The 20,656-nt window shown below is 35.0% G+C and overlaps 1 protein-coding gene across 2 annotated transcripts; it reads left to right on the top strand.

Moving 5' to 3' along the window:
• The first annotated feature begins 865 nt into the window (after positions 1–865).
• Positions 866–16,679, top strand: LOC114315747 (potassium channel AKT1). 2 transcript variants are annotated; one of them, XM_082903217.1, is made up of 11 exons: positions 866–1,143; positions 5,206–5,571; positions 5,685–5,742; positions 5,838–6,155; positions 6,251–6,496; positions 6,585–6,683; positions 7,027–7,059; positions 7,200–7,385; positions 7,633–7,827; positions 7,925–8,000; positions 15,565–16,679. In XM_082903217.1, exons 1-11 carry the CDS (start codon positions 959–961, stop codon positions 16,464–16,466), a joined length of 2,664 nt encoding a protein of 887 aa, XP_082759343.1. In that variant the 5' UTR covers positions 866–958; the 3' UTR covers positions 16,467–16,679. The 2 variants fall into 2 exon arrangements, with proteins under 2 accessions (XP_082759343.1, XP_082759344.1); XM_082903218.1 differs by lacking the exon at positions 866–1,143 and having other exon boundaries at positions 5,317–5,571; positions 5,838–5,965; positions 6,094–6,155.
• The last annotated feature ends 3,977 nt before the right edge of the window (positions 16,680–20,656 follow it).

Here is a 20,656-nt window from a genome sequence, read left to right as displayed (position 1 = left end):
CAGATTTGAGCCATTTGAATCACAAAATTTTGAGCTACCAAACATTTTCCTTATAAATAAATGTAAAGTGATAGTCATTAATTATTGAAGACATTTTGATGTAAATAATTCTAATTTTTATTAATATTTTTATTTTTTAAATTAGTACAAAATTAACACCCACTGAATCCCAACACCCCCATTAGCCACGAATTAGGGTTGGTGCTATAAAAGATAGGTATAATACTATGTTGTCAGTTTTTGAAGGCATGTTTTAAATTTATTTTAATAATTTGAATTATTAATATGGTAAGATTTGTTAAGTAAATTATTTATGAAAAAAATAAGTAAATTAGATATTTGTAACCTACAATAAGATCATATTTTTATTCAGAAAAAAATAAAATAAATGGCCAAGATCATTTTAATAATTTTTTAAAATCATTATTTGACTTGATCATGAAATTATACTTATCTAATTAAATTCATTTTTTATATAAATAGTATACTCAACAAGCTCTATAACATAAATAATTTAAATCATTAAAATATGATCACAAATAAATTTAACGGAGAGTGACAGCATGGATGTAGTCACAGCATGCACCAAAAATCCGCACTTTATCAATATCATACAGGATAAGGGCAGAGAATTACAAAATCGTTCATTATTACTGTGTTTGGGCGAGAGATTTGAAGAAAGATTTAAAAAGAGAAAAAAAAAGATATGTGAAACAAAATTATTTTATTTATATTTTATCTATTTTTTTTCTTTTTTTTTTTTTCAAATTTCTCCTCAAATGAACAAAAAATAAGTAAAACAACTACGACTTGCTCTCTCTCTCTCTCTCTATATATAGCCTCTATATACATACATATAGAAACAGAGAAGGAAAGAAAGAAAGAAAGAAAGAAAGCTCTTGTCATCAGTTTCTCTGCAGTCGGTAGAAAAGTGTTTTTGCAAAAACAGAGTCAAAATATGATGATGTGGAGGAGTAATAAAAGAGGAATGTGTGGTGCTTCTGAGGAAGAAATTGAACAGTTGTCAAGAGATGGAAGCCATTACAGCATCTCAACAGGTATTCTTCCATCTCTGGGTGCTAGAAGCAACCGGACTGTTAAGCTCCACAGATTCATTATCTCCCCTTATGACGGCCGCTACAGGTTCTCTCTCAGTCATCTTCATCTTCTCTCTCTTCTCTCATATATATATATATATATATATATGTGTGTGTGTTTGTATTGTATATATGTAATATATTATTTTATTTGCATATCATATATGTATCTTGTTACAGTTCTAAAGTCTATGTAACATTAAATTTTGTCCTACTTTGATGAGTAACGCATAGTGCCATTTACTAACTTCCTTTTCTTTCTTTTGTTTTCTTGGAAGTGGAAAAAAAAAAAAAAAGGAAACTTTTTTTTTTTTGAGTTTTTTTGGTAGGAAAATAATGGAAACTTTAAAAAGTTATTATTATTGTTATTATTATTATTATATTAGCATTATAATTTAGTTTTAAATATTTTTGCAAAAAAAAACCAAAAAAAAAAAAAATTGAATTTGTGCTTGCAAGAAGTTACTTTAAATTTCTGTCTTCTTCTTCATTTCATCCTAATCAAAGGCTTGCAAGATTTTTTTCTTTTTTTTTTACTTTTTGTTTTAATTTTTCAGTTCAATTTCTATCACTTTCGCTCTTCACTATAAATATAGTTGATTTTCTTCTATCTTTTGTGTTCAAGTCTATGTTTATTTTTCTAATTGGGTGTGTAATTATTTTCTTGGAAAATCTTGGGATACAAGAAACTATTATTAATTGGTAATCTCAAAAAAGCAGGTTTTTTTACTTAAAAAAGTGCAGAGAAAAAAACTTGTTTGGTTTTGGTTGAAAAAACAAATTTTTGAATAAAAAAAAAAAAACCTTTTTTTTGGAATGCCAATAAAATTATTAATTTGTGATTTTACATTCTATATCTTGAGAATTCCACTATATCTTATTGATTGTATTAATAAAGATTCCACAATATGATAAGAGTAATAATAATTTTATTATTAAAAAATAAATGTTTAGAAAGAGTAGCAAAACTTTTTTATAACAAAAAATTAACATTTTAAGATGAATTTTCTCTTTTCTATAAGGTTTTCTGGTTGATGACAATGGCGCAACTCAATTTATTGATGATCCGTAAATACGGAGAAAAAGACAAAAACGCCTATGCGACAGTAAATAGCTTGACACTAACAACATTTTGTTTTGATTTTTTGTGTGTTGTTCCAAAAATTAAAAAGAAATGGTATTGTTTTGTTTGTTTTTTCTTCTTAAAAAAAGATTGAGAGCTCTAAATTAAGAGTTCTAATAGCTTTAATTAGTATGTGGGTCCTATGTAATGTGTTGTTTTAGCCTTGATTTATTTATTTATTATTATTATTATTTTTGATTTTCTACATCATTAATGCTCTCTTAGAGTTTTCAAATTAAAGGAATGTATCATTTCTATTCTTCTTGAGAGCATGTGGAAAAGAACAACACTCAATCTTGTATGCCTTGTTTCTATCATACAAATATGAGAAATGCTATAAATTCCAAATAAATGTGTAATCAAATCTCTTACATGGGTATGGGATCCACACAAACTTGTGGGTCCCACACCAATGTGAGAGATATGATAAAATATTTGATAGATTATTTGGAGTCTGTAGCATTACTCTACAAATATTGATCTTGTTTTTGGTCCTTCTATTTTTATTTAATTTTTTATACTTCTCATACACTTTATCCCTTTTTACAAAATGCTTTTACGGAAAATTATATCAGCAGTCTTTATATTTTAATTTTTATAATTTTAATCAACTCAATTTTGACTCTAAATTTATTATTTTGTCTCAATGTAGTCTAATTGGTTACAATTGTCTTTTATTTATTTATTTTTTTTTTGAGAGAGAATACTCACATAAGTGACATATATTATGTTTTTGTAGACAAAATTGTAAAATTATTTAACTTAGTGGGTTAACCTGAACTAATTCAATAAAACTCCTTCAAAAATCCTAATCAGCTTTATCAATTGGATCAAATTGATACAAAATCTAAAATTAAGATCAAAATTGAGTTAATTAAAATTATAAGAATCAAAATGATACGGAACAAAAATACAAGGACTACCGATATAATTACCCAAGTTTTTATTATAATCTGTTTTGAAACACTTTCTGGTAAATTTCTCTGTTGCTAGTTTTGGTTGTGCACATGGGTTTGGAATTGCACAGTAAAAAAAGTGAAAGACCAAAATCATTCCTAACTGGTGGCCTGCAATTTTCTAGTTCACTTTCCTGGAAAATTTGAAGATTAACGATGTAGGTTGAGCATGAACAGCATGTGAATATGATTTTTCTTTCTGGCTCTATTTTCGTGCTTTTGAATTTTGGATCGGTCTGATGGAAAATTTTGATTTGAAAAGAGGACTCCATCTCTAGAAATATGCCACACTAACTGATTCTTCTTCTGCCTTTTTCCAAATTTTCTTTTGAAATTTTTTATTCCGTTTATATTCGACCACACTGTTTAATTTTGTGTTTCATACTCGTAGTTTTGGATTCTAAAATATGATTTTTTAAAATTTAAAAGAAAGGACTTGATTCTATGAAGAAAAAAAAAAAAATGTAATTGTCACACTACATTTTCAACAGTAATTTTTTTTTTTCTCCACCAATTTGGGAGCAATTGAAAAATATTCCAGTTGACTATTTTGCAGAATCACTTTGATGGGTCAGTCAGTATCTTTTTTGTACTTGTTAGCATTTCTTTCATCTCCAAGCTTTATAGTTATTTTCATCTTCAGTTAATTTTTTAAAATTTTGAGTCAAAAAGTTTTATATTTTAGGTACCCTAAACAATTTTAAAATGTCTATAGAGTTCCTTTTTCGTTAAGCACATTGAGCCAGGAGTGAACATCAATCATCATCATTATCACCTGCAAACAAATCCAGATCTTGTTTCATCACTAGCTTTTCAAAAACTAAGACCAAACCCGCTTTATTGATATGATTGACTTTGGAAAGAAATTTTAAAATTTCTACTAAAGACTAACAACAACTACTTCTATTGAACAACTTCCTCTAAAATCTGCTTTTTTCGGTTTCGTGGACTTTTTTCAACTTACTCTTCTTGTAGAATCCCTTCTGCTTCTTTTCTGCATAATTTTGGCTTCTTTACACTATGTTTAGGAATTTACGAGAAAAAAGAAAAGAAAAAATTACTTAAGTAATAAGAGAAAAGAAAATAAAAGAAATGATTGTGGTTTCTCTCATTCTTGTTTGGTGAGGTTTCATTAAGAGAAAAGAAAAGACATTATGTTATGTTATGTTATATTACCAAAATAACCTTTTTATATTTTCAATCATTTTATTTCTTTTATTTTTATAGGGACAAAATTGATATTATGAAAATAGTGATTTCTTTTCTCTCCCAATCTCTCCACTTTTGGGAAGATTGAAAATGAGGCTTATAAGAGAAATGAGTTTCTCTCAATTTCTCTACATTTCTTCCCATTTCTCTACATTTCTTCCCATTTCTCTCTACTTAGGTTATCCAAATAAATAAGAGAAATACATATCACTTCATTTCTTTTCGTTTCTCTCCAAATCACTCAATCCAAACATAGGATTATTGTTCTTGCTTGGAAAAAATGATCTCACTAATTTTTGTTCTACAATTACAACTTGATATTTTCCGTCTTGTTTTTTCCATGTAAGAATTTTTTTCACTAATATGACAAATCTCAGAGGTTTATGATACCAATAATGCTAAGTGCAAAGAAAATGCATTGTGGTTGAAATCCCTTCTGATTGATTGTTTTTTTTTTTTTTTTTTTTTTTTTTTTTTTTTGAACGGCAAAAGAAAAGCTTTATTGATGATAAACACATACGAAGTATGAAAATTACATCAATAAAGAGAAGCTTGGAGCTAGGAAGCTCCAACCTCCTAGTTGGTGAGAGACCAACAAAGAGAAACCAGAACCTGAGGGAAACAAAAAGAATGAAACACAAAAACCCAACTTCAGAAAACTGCACAAAAATCCCTTCTGATTGTTATGTGGCGACCACACTACATTTTGTTTGTAGATAATGCGTCATAATTCTGTACACTTAGCATTATTGTTCTGATACTTCCAAGTTGAAGAACACTCTTTCCACTAAAATTAGCTCAGTTAAACTAATATTTGCAGGGCATGGGAGACATTTTTGGTTGTTCTAGTCATCTACACAGCTTGGGTATCTCCATTCGAATTTGGTTTCCTTGATAGGCCAGAAGGGCTACTAGGCATTACTGACAATGTTGTCAACGGATTCTTCGCCAACGATATCATTCTCACGTTCTTTGTAGCATACCTTGACAAAACAACTTACCTAATTGTTGACAATCGAAATCAAATTGCTTGGAAATATGCAAGTTCTTGGCTAGTCTTTGATGTCGTATCCACACTCCCTTCTGAACTTGCTAGGAAGATTTCTCCTATACCTTTACGCTCATGTGGCTTATTCAACATGCTTCGCCTCTGGCGTCTTCGTAGAGTTAGTGCTCTATTTGCCAGGTAAACTATTGTCGTTCAATCTTAACGAGCATATAATTATAGATAGCATGATGGCATAGGTGAAATGTGTATTCGTGTAATTCCCAATCCTCGTTTTCTTTGTTCAAAAACAGATTGGAGAAAGATAGGAACTTCAACTACTTTTGGGTTCGATGTGCAAAGCTTATTTGTGTAAGTAAATTTGAGAAACCTTGGGCTATTCTGCATCAAAGTGATCGGTTTTTCCAACAGTGTAGCATTTTATTTTGTTTTGGTTGCTATTATAGGTCACCCTTTTCGCGGTTCACTGTGCTGGATGCTTCTATTACCTTCTTGCTGCACATTATCGCGACCCAAAAAAGACATGGATTGGAGCATCCATGGATGACTTCCTTCACGAGAGCCTATGGATCCGGTATGTGACATCAATTTACTGGTCTATCACTACTCTCACAACTGTTGGATATGGCGATTTGCATGCTCAAAATACAAGGGAGATGGTATTTGATATATTCTACATGTTCTTCAACCTCGGACTGACAGCATATCTGATAGGAAATATGACCAACTTGGTTGTCCACGGTACCAGTAAAACTAGAGAATTTGTGAGTAAATCTTAATATTTGTTACTTTTTTATGAATTCTCTTTTAATTTTGTTTATTTATTATGCCATTAATTGTTTCGTGTATTTTAAAACAGAGAGATACAATTCAAGCAGCATCATATTTTGCACAGAGAAACCATTTGCCTGCTCGCCTGCAAGATCAGATGCTTGCGCATTTATCTTTGAAGTACAGAACAGACTCGGAGGGCCTGCAGCAGAAGGAGACTCTTGATTCGCTTCCAAAAGCCATCCGATCAAGCATTTCACATTTTCTTTTCTACTCTCTTGTCGATAAGGTGTACTTGTTTCGTGGCGTGTCCAATGACTTGCTCTTCCAACTGGTAATATACCAAGATTTAGCATGATCACTGCGTATTTCACTCGAATATGTCCCCTAATGTTGTGTTTTCTGGTTTATTAATTTCAAAGGTTTCGGAGATGAAAGCCGAGTATTTTCCTCCCAAAGAAGACGTGATATTGCAGAACGAAGCGCCCACAGACTTCTACATACTTGTTACCGGAGCTGTGGTAATTATGGAGCTTTATCCTTCTTTTTCTTTTTGGAACGGTCTGATTTCATTTTCAAAATCTATTTTCTAAAAAACACTAAAAACTAATTTGATGAAAGAATAATGAAAATTTTAAAAATACTCTCATCATTTTCATATAGTTTTTTTTTTTTTTTTTTTGGCGCGCAAAAATAGTGCTTGAAAATTCAAAAAACATCTTTTTGGAGTTTATTTTCACTGAACTAGTTTTTAGTCTTTTTTCAAAAAAAATATTATGAAAACGAAAATGAACAGAAATAGATTACTATAAGTCGATTGTAAATCCTTTCTGTTGGAGTTTTTAATGTTTGATTATTTCACAGGAGCTATTGGTCTTCAAAAACGGAATTGAACAGGTAAGTCTGAATCTTGAATATCTCAAAAGGAGTCTGCCAACAATTAAATGACTTGATTGAAACTTTGACATTGAAAGATTTCAGAGTTTCCATGACAAAATGCATGTCCCAAGTGTAAAATTATGGTTTAATCCTTGCAGGTCATTGGAGAGGCGAAAACAGGTGATCTTTGTGGGGAGATTGGTGTGCTATGTTATAGGCCACAACTCTTTACAATGAGGACTAAACGATTATGCCAGTTACTGCGTATGAACCGGACCACATTCTTGAATATTGTTCAAGCCAATGTCGGAGATGGAACCATAATCATGAACAATCTCCTTCAGGTATGTAAGCCTGATATACCCAAATTGATTTTGATCATACCGGTAAAAATAAGCCAGTTTAGATGTAGGATTTTGTATTTCTTTGACCAACATTTCTCAAAAAATTCCTCTTATTTTCCCATTTTTTTTTAATCCACTATCTTTGTCATTAATGTTTGATATGACATAGTTAGTAGTCGAATACACAAGCATATGTTTGTTTTTTCAAACTCGAGATTGAATTTCAACTTCTTTGTTTTGTGGGCAGCATTTGAAAGAACAGAATGACCCGATAATGGAGGGAGTTTTGTTGGAGACAGAGAACATGCTTGCTCATGGTAGAATGGACCTACCTCTAAGCCTATGCTTTGCTACACTTAGGGGAGACGACCTGTTGTTGGATCAATTGTTGAGACGGGGTTTGGATCCAAACGAATCAGATAACAACGGGAGATCTGCTTTGGTGTGTATACGCCACTGACTTTTTGCATTGTGGTTTCTCATTAATTTCTAAATATGGGTTTGTCTTAATTTCAATGTTTTTTTCTATGTAAAATCAGCACATAGCCGCGTCGAAAGGAAGTGAGAATTGCGTGCTTCTCCTGCTCGATTATGGAGCAAGTCCTAATAGCAGAGGTATTTTCTTTACCCAATGAGATCAGTTAGCAAAGCCATTTTGGTAACAATATCAAACACTACTTTGATTATTGATTGTTTTCCATTTTATTACTTCTTGCACTTTGTTTTAATTACTTCTCAATAATCAATTTTCTCTTCATCAGTGTTTTTCTTAATAATATTTTTTGATTCCACCATCAGTCTCTTTTGTTTTTGTCAAGTAGATCACATAGTACACATGACAACAATCTTATTGTTTTTTAAAGATAATGGCTTAGTTTATACATTGGTGTGTGTGTGTACAAAATAGCATTTCAACCAATTCTTCATTCCAAAGCTGAATTAGTTGTAGATCTATTAAATTATATTATAACTAAAATTTCAATATTGTTCCCATTTGTCAATTTGATCATCTATGTGCTTCTCAATTATTGCAATTCTACTTGTATACCCTGGTTGCAATTATCCTATTGCAAAGTCTAATCTTATATTTGATTTTTTTTGTATTTTTATCTGGGCTCTAAACACTTGTCGACTCTAGATATCATTGTTTAATACTCAGAACACTTATTTGTCAAAAATAAAAGCATTTTTCTTTTTAATATAGATGAACAATAATACATACAATTGTTCAAAACTATTGACATTTAGGAATGGGAACTTTCCTTCTCTGTCACACTGATATTACAGAAATTTCCATTATTGGGAACACGTTGACATGTGCCATGTAATATTATCACCTAATATTCAAATATTTAATGATATCATCCTGTTCGACATCCTCAAATTTTCCTAGTTTATCATTTTCTTTGTATTTCCGAAATATAGCGTATCAGTTTGCTCTTTCCTATTTGGGATAGAAATTACAAATTTGTGTTGGAATCATTGACTTTTTTCTTGAATCTTCAGTTGACCTTGTAGACACAAATTTTAAAACATGAAGTATTTCAATACATTTCAAAATTTTATTTTACAAATGTCCACTGTTTAGTTTTTTTGAAGTAAACAGTGTTGATTATTTGAATAGCAGGTTCTTATTTCCGATCTGTATTTCAGATCGTTAATTACAGATTTTAGACAAATGAAACCTCCGATTAATGAAGAACAAAATAAACAACACAAGACAATTTAAGAAAAATAAATATTTTATTGAAATTGTTATGGGTTTTGAACCCTCGAATACAAAATACAATTCTTGGGTTTGGAACCCTTTACCTATTCATCGCCATTAGCGTAGGCTTTTGAGTTCTTTAGGCTTCTCTTCTTCTTTCTTGTAACGACTTCTTTAGCTCTACTTTTTTTTCTCTCTCTCTCTGATCTTTTCACTTCTAATTTTCTGATCCCCCGTCTTGTGTGATGGTCCTCATATTTAGAGGGCCATCAGGTGATAGGAATGCTTCATCTTCAGGTGCCATTTGGATTTGATTGTATCTTGAGTATCCATCCATAAAAGACAAGGTTTCATACCCAGTAGTTGCATCTACAAGAAGCTCAGTGATGGGCAAGGGAAAGTCATCTTTAGGACAAGCCTCATTGAGATCACGGAAATCAATGCAGACCCTTATTCGACCATTCTTTTTCTTGACCGGCACTATGTTTGCTAGTGAGGTTGGATATTGGACTTCCTTAATGAATCCTGCATTGATAGGCTTGTCGATTTCGGCTTCAATTTGGGCTATAAGCTCTGGTCAAGTTCACCTCTGAGGCTGTTTAACTAGCCGTTTCTCAGGGTGAATTGCAAGCTTATGGATTGCAATCTCTGGATTAAGACCAGGCATCTCACTGTAGTTCCATGCAAATATGTCACGATACTCCCTTAAGAAGGAAATATATTGCCGATCTTTTTCTTCCTTTAAATTTGCACTAATGAAGGTTGGTTTCTTTTCTCTTTCATCACCTAGATTTATTTCACGAAGGTTATCCACAGTGGCTTGGCCTCCTGCTTCAAATTCTGTTGGTGCAGGTTGAGCTTCATCTTGGTCAACATCTTCCAACACATCTTGAGTGATAGTCATGTTTACTGGAAATTTTTCCTCATCCCCCAGATAGCCTAACCCTTATGTCCTAGCGGTGATAATACCGCCTTGTTGGATAGCTTGCTTCTACGAAGGTGTTAATGCAAAGTCAAAGGGTGTCATTGTTTTTGGTATTTTTTCAGGATCTAAACCAACTTTCACCAACATCTGTGTAATTTCTGCATTGAAAGTAGGCTTCTCAAAACTTGAGATGTTTTCTTCTGGCACTTGTTCAACTTTCACTTTCTGTTCAACATCTCCAAGTGAGTAGAATATGATGGGTTTCGACCCTTTTCCTTTAGAAGGGACCACAATCTTATTATATTTCTCCACATAGGTGCATTCTGTCCTCCTTAATGGCAACATGAACTCACCCTTGTGATCCAAAATTGGATTTATTGGGGCTAGAGCCTTTGCCCCTAGTTTCCTTTCGGACTTTGGCAAATATCGAAAAGTTCTTTTTGTTAAAACTGGAGTAGACTCTAGAGCGTCTTTGACATTCGGAGTATCTTCAGACTTTTTCACATCTTTTCCCTTTCTTTGTGAAGTCTTTGTATAGAAGCGAGCATCAGCATAATAGGCCTCTACTTCTCCAAATGGATCATTGTTTCCCTTTCTTTGTGAAGTCTTTGTTTGTTTACTTGAATGCTTCCATACTTCATCATCCGACATACACCTGCCATTCACCTCATCATCCTTGAAGTGTAGTCATTTTTTTGCCTTTTTCACAAGCTTAGAGTCGAACCTACACCCCGTGTCTCCTTGTTCTGCTCGCCTTACATATTCTGGAGTGCTTTGATAGTACATTGGTGGTATTGGCGAATATTTTGGAGAAAAGGCTTCTGTTGTGTACTCCGGAGAAGCTGGTGTATACTCTGGTGAGGCTGGTGTGTATTCTGGAGAAGTTGGTGTATACTTTGGTAAGTCAGGTATGAAGATAGGAGATGTAATGCAATCTCCTTCCCTAACTTTTGAACCAACTTCACCCTCATCTTCTTCGTCATCACTCAAAACAATGATGGTTAAGCAAGGGGCCAAAGTAAACTTTTCCTCCCTCCTTTTATCCAAGTATGTCTGCAACTCCACAGATTGAAATTTTGAAGGTAGAAATTCCTCCAATGTGACTGGGACAAGGGGACATTGCTCTAACTGCTCACCAGGGACCAATTTCTTCCCTTATTCTTTTTTTGGGTTCTTCTTTCCTTTTCTCTTACTTACTTTGGCTTTTTTCTGTTTCCTAGAAACTTTTGGTTTTTGCTTTTTGGAAACTTTTGGCCCTTGTGTTGTCGAATCAACCACACTTCTAGTTTTCACTATGGCATTTTGTTTTTTCTTCATGCTTTTTGACTGATAAACAACCCATTCACCTTCATTATCATTGTCGATAGTGATTAGGTTAGCAGATGCTTTCTCTTGAGAAGGGAGCTCGATAATCTTAGAGTCCAAAAGTTTTTGAATTTTATCTTTTAGAACAAAGTACTCTTTTATCGGATGGCTAATCAAACGATGGTAGGGGCAATACTTTGGATCGTTGGTCTTTCCTACCTTATGTGGTCTTTTCACCTCAGGGAGAGGAATCAACTTTTGCTCCAACAGATCTTCAAATAGGTCTTCGATCAGATCATCCATGAAAGAATATTTCTTCTCCAACCTCTCTTTCATAGTCACATTTTTAAATTCCTTGGGCTTTTTAGCCCCTACTACAACAGGACCCTTCTTTCTGGTTTCGATTGTAGCTGCAGTTGAGGACTCAATCCTTTCAACGGCCCTAGGCCTCCTTCGCTTAGCTTGATGCAACTCCATATCATAAGCTTTAGTGCATAGATCATTGAATCCTTCAAAAGTTTGAGCCATAAGAGCCGTAGAGAGCTCATATCGAAAGTTATTAAGGCACATCCGAATTAACTCTAATGGCGTAAACTTTTGAGGACAAGCAAATGTCAAAGCTCACCATCTTGCAATGAAATCTGTAATAGACTCATTGTCACGTTGCATGGTCTCAATCAGTTCTGGTACTCCAACTCGCCTTTGTGTGTTGCAGAACTGTTTAAGGAACTCCTTCACCATGGAATCCCAATTTAGGGTTGATTCCTCAGGAAGATTAGCATACCAAGTAAATGCAGAACTTTCAAGTGATTGGACAAATAGCTGCAGGCACAGGGCCTCATTCTGGGCTATTGGCCCGCATTTTGAAAGGAAATGAGCCACATGTTATCTTGGATCTCCTGTTCCATCAAACATTTTGAAATCTGGTTGGAAAAAACCAGAAAGGAATGGAACAGCATCTACTCATGTTGGGTAAGGTTTTGTAATTATTCGAAAATTCTCATCATCTTTTTCTTTGACTTTCTTTACTTGTCTCCTCACCATATCATCAATCATGGCCATGAGCATTGGATTCATACCACCACTGGTCAGATCAGAGTAACAAGGACCATTGCCCCCTGGGGCTAGTGTACTTTGTATGCCTACGGATGTCCCTACAACAGGTTGTGTCATTTGTTTGGTTGCACTTCCTGGTCCTATCATTTGGGCCTGCAACTGTTGCATTTGCTCCAACATAGCGGCCATTTCCCGTTCTCTTCTCTCAAGTTGTTCTTGTAGGGCCACCACTTTTTCCTTGAGACCTTGGTCTTGTTGGACCTGCGAATTTTCACCTTCTTTCTCAACCTCAGTCATCATAACTGTGACTTTGTTGATATCTCTTAATTCATTGTTTCCAATATTCGTTGAAACAAACGAGATATAATCATCTTGTTCGTACAAAGGATTTTCAACCCCCACAACATTACTCATATTTGAAGCTTCTGACTGCAATGCTTTGTTTTGAGCCTTACGGGTTATGGACCTTGTTATAGGCCCTTTTCTTATTCCCTCCATAGATAGTTCAATCAAAGTAGAAATATTTCCCAAGTGCTGCTTACCCTCATCCACCTTTGACTTTCCAACAAAGACAAGACTTTCAATTTGTTTTTGGTGTTCGTCTTTCGAGAGAGCCCTTTCAATAGCTTTTATAACAGTTGTTGCCACTGTTCTTAGTTCCAGTTTCTTTAAGGCCTTATTTCTTCTTCGCCTTTGTCTTTTCTAAACTGGACCGGATGACATATCAAGTCGAGCCCCTAGGGGCATAGAAGGAACTGTTTGCGTTTTTGCAAATTCCTCATGAATTTTCAAAACAGTCCCTATATTTTTAGGGCGGACCAATTGATATTGATTCAAATCCCGTTGGGCCAACAGGTGTTCCTTATTTGAACCTTGTCGAGCCAACGGGTGTTCCTTATTCGAACCATGTCGAGCCAACGAGTGTTCCTTTGGCTCTTGAGAGTTAACTAAGATTTGGTTTGACCGATTTTGTGCTCTGAACAGAACTATCGGTTCATAGGCCGCAACTGTTTTTTCAACAACAGGGACCTTTTTTCCATCAACAGGAGTTTGGGCCATTACCCTCCTCCCAATGGCCCTAATGATGGCCATGTTTTCAGCAGAGGCTTTCTTCTGGGAAGACTCCACCATTTTAATGGAGTCTTCTATCCTTTTGAGTAGTTGGGCCACAACATTTTTTCTTACCCCCATTGAAGCTGCAACAAAAGTTGTAGTTGCAAACTGATTAGCCTCCTTTGCCTGAATTAGAAAGCTCTTCGTTCGGGCTGTGGCCTTCACAGTTGCGTATTGCTTCGACGCTTTCACAGAATCTTCAGTAATCTTTCTCAAACTTTCAGCTTTCTGGAGAAGTGTGACTTTTTTTGTCACACCAGTTACCTTCGGGACAGCCAAGAGCTTTCGCTTCGGAGCCCCTTGGGTGATAGGGGAAAGAAGTGCATCTTTCCAAGATTTCGTTGGTTCTACCTTTGGGACAGCCAAGAGCATTTGCTTCGGAGCCCCTTGGGTGATGGGTGCTATCTCCACCCTTGGTGATTTCAGAACCACCGGAGTGTAGGTTTGTCTCCTTACAGTTGCTTCAGCATTCCTATAGTAAAAGAATACATCAGTAAGTTTTAACTATATATATATATATATATATATTTTGTTCTTCAAAAGATGGAAGGAGAAATAAGTCTCCCTGGGCGTGCCAAAATTTGTAGACAAAAATTTTAAAACATGAAGTATTTCAACGAATTTCAAAATTTTATGTTACAAATGTCCACTGCTTAGTTTTTTTTGGACTAAACAGTGTTGATTATTTGAATAACAGGTTCTTATTTCTGATTTGTATTTCAGATCGTTAATTACACATTTTAGACAAATGAAACATTCGATTAATGAAGAACAAAATAAACAACACAAGACAATTTAAGAAAAATAAATATTTTATTAAAATTGTTATGGGTTTTGAACCCTTGACTATAAAATACAATTCTTGGGTTTGGAACCCTTTACCTATTCATCGCCATTAGCGTAGGCTCTTGAGTTCTTTAGGTTTCTCTTCTTCTTTCTTGTAATGACTTCTTTAGCTCTCAATTTTTTTTCTCTCTCTTTGATCTTTTCACTTCTAATTTTCTGAACCCCTATCTTGTGTGATGGTCCTCATATTTATAGAGGGCCATCAGGTGATAGGAATGCTTCATCTTCAATTTGAATTTCAAATTGAATGATAGCGCCATTTGAATTTTGAATAATAGTGTTATCTGATTAATCGTATATCTTATTAACCGGATTGATCTTTGGGGTTTCATCCTGTGTGGTGTCCTTGTTGTAGGCTCTACAGGTGTCATCTTTCGCAGGCTTCACGTGTCACTTGAGCATTTTGAATGACGTCTTGAGATACGATGTTGTCTTATTTATGCACTTCAATGGATTCTTTTTAGGAAGTGATTACCTATCATAAGCTCTATATGTGTCATTGACTGATTGACCGTATTTGAAATTTTAACATAAATTTGTTGAAATTTATGTGCCAACAGACCTTGTTATACTCTTATCCACAAAGGGATCTTGCATGCATGTGGGAGTCAGACTAGGGGGATTTGGTTATTGAATCCCATAAATTTCTTAATTTATATATCAATAATGCAGAAATTGACCCTCCTTTAATTTTAAACTTTTCCAATATGTGATGGTTGGCTCATCATAAGTTGTGTATAGATTAGGTTACAGCCAAATGTTAGGCATCATGAAAAGTGCTTCATAAAAATGATCATGAACGAATCACCATCCTTGTATTATACTTTGTAATTTATTATACATCTAATCTAAGAGTCAAAAATCTTTTATGATCATTTTCATGAAATATTTTTCATAAAACCTAGCATTCTATTTGAAGGAACATTATCAGACAGTGATACTCATAACTATTAGTTCACTTATTATATGAACCGACACTTGTGTGGTCAATCTTCAGTTATTCAATTCACTTTTTGTATCAATTTTCTCAACTACAATATCTGCCTCCATCTCCCAGTCATTATGTCGCACTTTTTTGTTTTTTTTTTTGTTTTTGTTTTTATTTTTAAATGTTGTGCTACAACAATTTTTTATTGGATCACTTGACCATGCACAAATTGCTATCAAGATTGACAACTTATTCATTAATTTTATGCTAAGAGTCAACTATATCTACATCTTTACAGATTTGGAAGGCAATGTGCCAATATGGGAGGCAATGATGGCTGATCATGAGCCAGTGGTCAAGATACTAGCAGATAATGGTGCCACCATATCATCTGGCGATGTGGGTCAATTTTCATGCACTGCTGTGGAGCAAAACAACTTAGAGTTACTCAAAAAAATTCTTTATCACGGAGGGGACGTAACGCTTCCAAAGAGCAATGGATCCACTGCTCTTCATGTAGCAGTTTGTGAAGGAAACACCGAAATAGTGAAATTCCTATTAGACCAAGGAACTAATATTGACAAACCAGACATCCATGGTTGGACCCCTAGAGACCTAGCAGACCAGCAAGGACATGACGACATAAAAACCCTTTTCCAATCCCATAAAGCGGTCAAAACACAATCTTTCGTTGTCATACCAGAACAAAAACGTGAAAATAAGGTATCTGGGAGATTTACAAGTGAACCAACGATCTATCCCATGTCCCGGGATGGCTCATCAGGCGGAGTAACTGAATGGACATGGAGGCAATCCCAACCAAGGCGTAGAACCAGTAACTTTCACAATTCCTTATTTGGGATTATGTCAGCAGCCAATGGAGGGAACAACAATGACTTGCTTTCATCTATAGATCAGACTAAATGTGCTGAGGCTGATAGAGATTGTCCTATAAGAGTGACCGTTAGTTGCCTGGAAAAGGGAGATGTTAAAGGAAAGCTTGTGCTAGTTCCACGGAGTTTTCAAGAGCTACTTGAGATTGGTGCTAAAAAATTTGGTTTGTTGGCTACTAAAGTTCTAACCAAGGATGGAGCTGAAATTGATGATATAGAGTTGATCAGAGATGGTGATCATCTTGTATTTGTTAGTGATGGTGAGATGGGAGAACCTAATTGCCAAAATGGAGGGGTTTTGAGTTGAAAATGGTGCGTGGATGCATCAATAATTTCTCTTAGCTCTACATACCCCAAAATAGAATCAGAAAACTACTGAGAATTTTTAAATATACACCCTAAATTTTAAAATTTTAGATAGTTTTTTTTTTTTTTTTAAACCCTTTTTGTCAGCTCATTAAGTGATTCAATGTAAAGTTCTTGGTTTGACTTGAATTAAATGATGGTGGTGATAGATCAACTATTGTCACAGAAAATGTTGATATTTTGAAGGTTGATATGGTTACAAAAATCTCAACTTGTTTTGCAAAGTTGTAGTTTTGGGAAAAAAAAAAGGTAATTTTTTTTTTTTAATTTCTTTAGTAAAATATTAATTTCATGGATAAATTACATCAATGGTCCCTATATTTTATTACTTGTGTCATTTTGATCCCTATACTTTCAATTGACTCAATTTTGATCTTTAATTTTAGATTTTGCATCAATTTAATCCAATCGATAACATCGTTAGTGTATTTTAAGAAAAATTATCATTAAATTGATTGAGGTTAACTTGCTGAGTTTGGTAAGTTTATAATTTTGCCCTTAAAAATATGACAAATGTCACTTATGTGCATATTTTCCAAAAAAAGAAATGGTAAAGGTTGTAACCAATTTGACCAAATTAAGATGAAATTATAAACTCAAGGTTAAGATCAAGTCAATTAAAATTATATAGACTAAAATGACACAATGATCAAAGTATAGGGACTACTGTTGTAATTTGTCTTAATTTCATCCATGTAGTCCCTATAATTTTTAATTTCAATTCATAAACTCCAATTGGAGACAGCCACGACCAAATCAGTAATGGTCAAAGATTCAAATCATACAAACACTCGTTCTTTTACTCGCACTTTATTAAACAATTTACAACTTACAACCAAACATACCTGCCTCTTGTTTCCAAATAGTTGGTAAGATAAATGAATGTTTGGTTGTATTATTCAAGTTATTCAAATTTGGAAATAAAATAAGCCCACATTAGCTTAAATTAAAGACTCCAGACTAAATAGATGAAACAATACTTTAAAAATGAAATAGAAAAAATGGTGATCATTTAAGCGACAAAAGTGAAACTAACGACTCTGAATGTTGACAATAAGTTGGAGTTTGTTGGACCCAAGTTTTTCAAGACAAAAGTCACAAATCCAGTGTTCTAAGCTTTTTTGATATCCTAAGCTAGCTAACTAGTAAGAGTGATTAAAATGCCACAGTATTTTTGGCTCATCACCACAACAAATCTGTGATGTAGACCAAAATCTTAACATTTTGATATTGGCAAATCTTTCTATGACTATTAAATTCAATCACTTAGAATTGAATGCAGGACAGTCAAGAGGTAATTAAGAGTAAGAACTTGAATAAAAAAATGTGAAACTGAGGTTAGCACTGGAATCTTTGATCTTGGCATTCCATTGTGCCCAATCTCTCACTTAGATTGTGGGACATCATCCTTTGGATGAACCTGCATTGACATAATATTTATCTATCAGCCACTGCATCTACTTCTGCAATGTGACATATAATAAAAGTGACAATTTTAATAAATAAATAGTAGTAGCTAGGAACTACATGTTTGTTGTAATGACAAAAAACTTCTCATTCAAATAGCTAAATATAAACGGTAAACTCACACTAAGAGAAGTATGTAATTAAGCATGTGAGGTTTGTAAAATTCTTGGCCATTCTACAAGAACATGCCCAAGCAAACCTAAGTCTCCTGCTCCTTGTAATGCCAAGTAAGAGAGGAAGCCTAAAAACCAAGGAGCTAATACAAATGAGTGGAATAGGTAAAAAAAGAAGAAGCTGTAAAGGTATTGTTACTCGTATTGTTAATGTTGTTACTAGTGTTCCTTCATCTTCATCGTCTTTAACGTGGTTGCATCTTGTATACTGTGACGGCAGAGTCTCTTTCTCTCTTTCCTTTTTCCTTCTCTTTGGTTTCGTCCTCTTTTGTTCCCGTTGGGTTTGAAACATTCGGAAGTTATTTCCAACTAAAGCCCTCGTTCTTGTTTTGTTATTGGTGTTGAACTTCACTGGTTCCAGGAGGTACGGGGTCAGGTCTAGAGTGCTCAGGAGCGAAGTGGAAATTTTCTAGGCTGTTGGGCCAGGGCCGCACGTGCGGGGGATGAGGCCGCATGTGCAGATAAGGGCAAATTGGAGGAGTTACACCTGCCTAAAAGGCAGGTGCAGGCTGAGGTGTGGCTGGACCACCGCACGTGCGGGGGTAAGGGCCGCATGTGCGGGGAGGGCGCTCCGTACGTGCGGGATTGGGTGCCGCAAGTGCGGCACTCTGGCAGTCCGAAATCTCTGTTTTTTTTACTCTTTTGGCCGAAGTTAGATCACATTTTGGGCGTGTTTCTCACACTCTAAACCACATTTTCCTCCTCATTCTCTCTAGAAACCCTCTCCAAAACACTAAAAACTTTTGATTCTTGCCATCCTTGGGTCTAGATCATCATCAATCTCTCACCACCTTGAAGATCTAGGGCTAGAACTTCACTTGGTGTGGTGGAAATCCAAGCTCTTCTCATCCCTGAAGTTAGGGTTTCATCTTCTCCTCTCCATCAAACATTGAGGTAGGGATTTCTTGAGTATATATACATGTTTTGCTATATATATGGTGATTTAAAAGCCTTCTTGTAGTTTTTGTGTTGATTTTGATTTTGCTCCAAATATAGAGAAAGTTTTGAAGAAATGGGTTTTTATCTCAATCTTTTTCCTATCCATGAGAATGTTCTTTTTACAAAACTCAAGAAAATATGATTTTGATTGGATTTCACCATGAAATGGGAGGATGTTTGGTATTTGTTGAAAACCCTAGAAATTTGGGGATTTTGGAAGATGAGAATAATGTCTATGAAATTCTTTATTATCTTGTGCCAAGAGGATGAATGAAAGTAAATTACATTACATGATTAGTAAAATAGCAATATAGTTGGGATATGAGAAGTGAGATGTTATTTCTAAATTTTTGTTGAACACTTGAACGTGTATTGTTGGGAAGTGGTAAGGGGTTGTGTTCTATGAAATGTGAAAAAGGTAAAATCTTAGAATTTATGTTGAACACATCACATGTAACCTTGAAGAGGCTAACTTGTTATAAATCGGGTATGATGAGAATTTGTTGTTACAAATTGATGGCATGGTTACATTGCAGCAACAATTCTTCGGAGGAACAAAGAGGAGAAGAGGAGAGGAAAGCGATCGCCGATCATCTCTCCACCGATCGCTGATCAAAGTGCGAAGTATCATTGAAGATTCTCAGTAAAAGATCAAGGCAAAGGAACTACGAAAAGGCAGAAAGCAGATTGTGTAAGTTCTCTGTTACGATTCAGGGCAGTCAGGGCAGGAGGGTGGATACCAGTCGTGAAGGGCAGAGGAAGATCAGGGCCATGGAGATCGAGGGGAAGTGCAAGTGTGTTCACCGTGTTCGTGGATAACCTACCAGAATCGCTGAACCCTAAGGAGCTGTTTCATCTGTTTTCAAAGTTTGGAGTGGTCCTCGATGTCTATATACCGCAGAAGAGAAGGAAGGTTTCTAATACGAGGTTTGGCTTTGTGAGATTTAATTGCTGTGTAGCAGCCAAGATAGCTGTACAGAAGGCACATGGCTTGTGGGTGGACGATCGACCATTACAGGTTAACCACGCAGAGTTTGGGAAGGAGAAGGGAATTGAAAAAGATGGAAAAATACCAGTACATAGGCAAGTGCAGAGACCAGTAGCAAACGCTGTACAAGCTGGAGTGATTAGAGATGGGGCTCGTGGCATCAGAGATATGAGATCCTATGCAGAGGCGGTGGAAGGCAAAAGGATAGGGGAAATAGGAAACATCCTATTAAAGACAGAGGAGGCAGGCAACAGATGGTTGTTTGAGAGCATTATTGTAAGATTGAAGGCCCAATTTGCTGATGCTAGTCTGAAAAAGGAATTGGCAGCAATAGGAGTGGAGGATATCATGGTGAGGGAAAGTGGGGGAAGAGATGTAGTAATTACGTTCAAATCTAAGGAGGAGAGGGCATTGAAGCTACCAGCTATTAAGGAGCTGATCAAGGATTGGTGTGAAGATATTACTGAAGGACAAGCTGGGCAGGTCCTGGAGCAGGAAAGATGTGTATGGTTAAGTTGCTATGGAATCCCATTACATCTGTGGAATAGTTCCAACCTCAGAAAG

Source organism: Camellia sinensis, chromosome 13 (genome assembly GCF_055761805.1).
Source record: "Camellia sinensis isolate YWXY chromosome 13, ASM5576180v1, whole genome shotgun sequence".
NCBI lineage: Eukaryota > Viridiplantae > Streptophyta > Magnoliopsida > Ericales > Theaceae > Camellia > Camellia sinensis.
The sequence above is the reverse complement of the archived record's forward strand: the minus strand, read 5'-3'. Positions and strand labels throughout refer to the sequence as shown.